The sequence below is a fragment of the Argentina silus genome, assembly GCF_951799395.1.
Source record: "Argentina silus genome assembly, chromosome: 10".
In the NCBI taxonomy this organism is placed as follows: domain Eukaryota; kingdom Metazoa; phylum Chordata; class Actinopteri; order Argentiniformes; family Argentinidae; genus Argentina; species Argentina silus.
The window spans coordinates 10215895-10218394 of NC_139664.1; the positions used below are offsets into that span (position 1 = coordinate 10215895).

Below are 2500 nucleotides of genomic sequence, written 5' to 3' on the forward strand. Positions count from 1 at the left end.
TTCCCACTGTTACTGGCCAGCAGAGGGCAGTGGAGCTGTATGAGTGGTCAAATAATGTGAATACTGGAGTGTGTGCGTGTGTGTGTGTGTGTGTGTGTGTGTGTGTGTGTGTGTGTGTGTGTCAGTCTTGTCTGTTTTACCACATCTAATAACTCAGGGTGTGAGAGAGGAGTAGAGAGGCGTATAGAGTATTGGAACAGAGTAGCATCAGTGTCCTGAGTACCGGTCTGTTTCTGCTTTAGACAATATGTTCTTGCCTTACAGGCCACACTGTTGAATGTGAAAACAGTCAGGTACCCAGGCTACAGCAGTGGCGCTCCAGCACACAGGGGTCGGAGGGCAGGGGTCAGGGGTTGAGGGGTGGGGATCATTCCCAGTAACCATGGTTTTAGGAGTTCTCATCTCTGTGACTTTGAGTGGAGCCCCAGTTTAGTCAGAGAGAAGGTCCCATTAGGCGTGTACACCTGTGTGACTAGGCTATAGGCCGGGCCATTACCGGCCAATCAGACCTTGATTAGAGATACACACACCATCACCACTGAGACTAGGGATCAGATTTACCTTATTAGGAGTTGTGTTCTACAGGAAATCAGCTGTGTGTGTGATTATACATGATTGTGTTAGTGGGTAATGTGAGTGTGTGTGTGTGTGTGTGTGTGTGTGTGTGTGTGTGTGTGTGTGTGTGTGTGTGTGTGTGTTCAACTCATCCTTACCCTCCTTCACCATGCCCACACTGAGGCACTTTTGGAAGCGACAGTACTGGCAGCGGTTGCGTCTCCTCTTGTCAACCGGGCAGTTCTTACTGGCCAGACACACATACTTTGCGTTCTTCTGCACCGTACGCTGTAGCACACATAAACACACACACACACACCAATGTCAGTCACAAAACACACACCAGGAAGGAGACACAATCAACCACCAAACACTTGATTTATTTAATTCAATTCGTGCTTTTTTCTCTCCAGTGAAGAATGAAAGCGGAAGCTCGCAGGTCAGATTTTAATTACGCGCTGAAAGGCTGCGGTGACATCAGTATAATTAGATAAAATTAATTTCCCGACATGCCTCGCCTGCAGGAGGGACAATTTTATTAGCGCGAGCCCTAACAATGGGGATGAGCGCGTGGCGTGCCGAGGCGGGTCCCGCGAGACAGGGGACAGCGGCGTGATCGGATTGTTTGTGAAGCTCGCGGGTCAGTTCGTGGCACCTCCGGGGCCTCGCGCATCGCGCCTCTCAATGGGCCCCGCGGGAGCTGTTTTCTCCTCGGCTGGCTCGCGCGATTATTACTGACCTTATTAAAATGAAATCAGAAACGGGCCACGCGGGGCCGGGCGCGCTCCCCTCGCGGAGAATAACAATAATAATTTAATAGTTTATTGAGTTGTCAGTGGACATCCATCCTCGTGCGCGCGCGCTCTAACGGCACGATCCAATGGGACGGGTGCTGTGCGCTTGCACCCATGCTTACAACGGAGAGCTGCGCACGGGACAGTCCTGCGTGTTTGTGGTGAGAAAGGTACCGGCACACGCAGTAATTAAAGCTCTAAATAAAGGAACTGAACAGCTGCATATGCAGCCTGTAATGACTGGTCCTTATTTAATCACATATTTGAACTGCAGTAGTTTCATGGCGCGGTGTTCCGTGAAACTGGTCTGTTTTCACTCGCCGGGTGTCAGAGACCTAGGCCTATGGCACGCGAGAAATAAACGCGGATAGGCCTACATAATAAGCTGCTTTAAGTCGCCCTTTTAGGTATCAAACTGTCAGTATTAAACCCTAAAAAGGTCCTGTCAATTGTGGGTGGGGGGAATTATCTGTCCAATAATGTGGTCTGAAAGAGAGAGAGAGAGAGAGAGAGAGAGAGAGAGAGAGCAGTATGAGGATCATGTCCAACAGAAATGGGGGGAGGGGGGGTCTCTTCCTTTAACGCCTCCAAAACACATCAAAACAAATAAATCCAATTAGGAACCCCTTGCGCCACACATGCCCATTCCCCCGGGAGACCAATAACACACCAATTATTCCATATGCTCCGGCGCAAGGGCGGAACTGGCGTGTAATGGAGGGCAGCGCTGGATGAGAGGCGTTGCCATGGCACTCCTGATCGCTGTGAATGTCTCCCTCTCATCTCTTAAATGGTCAATGACCCATGCGCGCGGCGATAAATTGGTTATGGTCATTATTGTAGTTAATCTGGTTGGAGAGAATCGCATCCTTTTAGGCTTTAAGCTAAACATGATACACTTTAATAGCAGTGGTCGGAGGCTGACGCACGCCGTCCTGACATCCACGGATATAGGCCTAATGTTTTAAAGGACGGTTCCGTTCCAATAATGTAAGCTCAGTACAAACTACAGGATTTATTTTTTCCCAATATATCTGTTTTATTTCAAGAACTTATCTGCCTTTTTGGTGAGTCATTCAATAAAGAGTAATGGATCAATATACATATTGTGAACACATGCATGCGTTAGATTGTTTAAATGTGATCATTTG

The 2500-nt window shown here is 48.5% G+C and overlaps 1 protein-coding gene across 3 annotated transcripts in view; it reads right to left on the reverse strand.

Annotated features, from left to right (window-relative positions):
• nr4a3 (nuclear receptor subfamily 4, group A, member 3) overlaps positions 1-2500 on the reverse strand; it is a 23368-nt gene that overhangs the window by 6787 nt on the left and 14081 nt on the right. For all 3 annotated transcript variants that reach the window (XM_083678781.1, XM_083678780.1, XM_083678779.1), the window contains one exon: positions 714-843. In XM_083678781.1, the coding sequence (XP_083534907.1) occupies positions 714-843 (130 nt within the window). The remainder of the gene's footprint in view (positions 1-713; positions 844-2500) is intronic.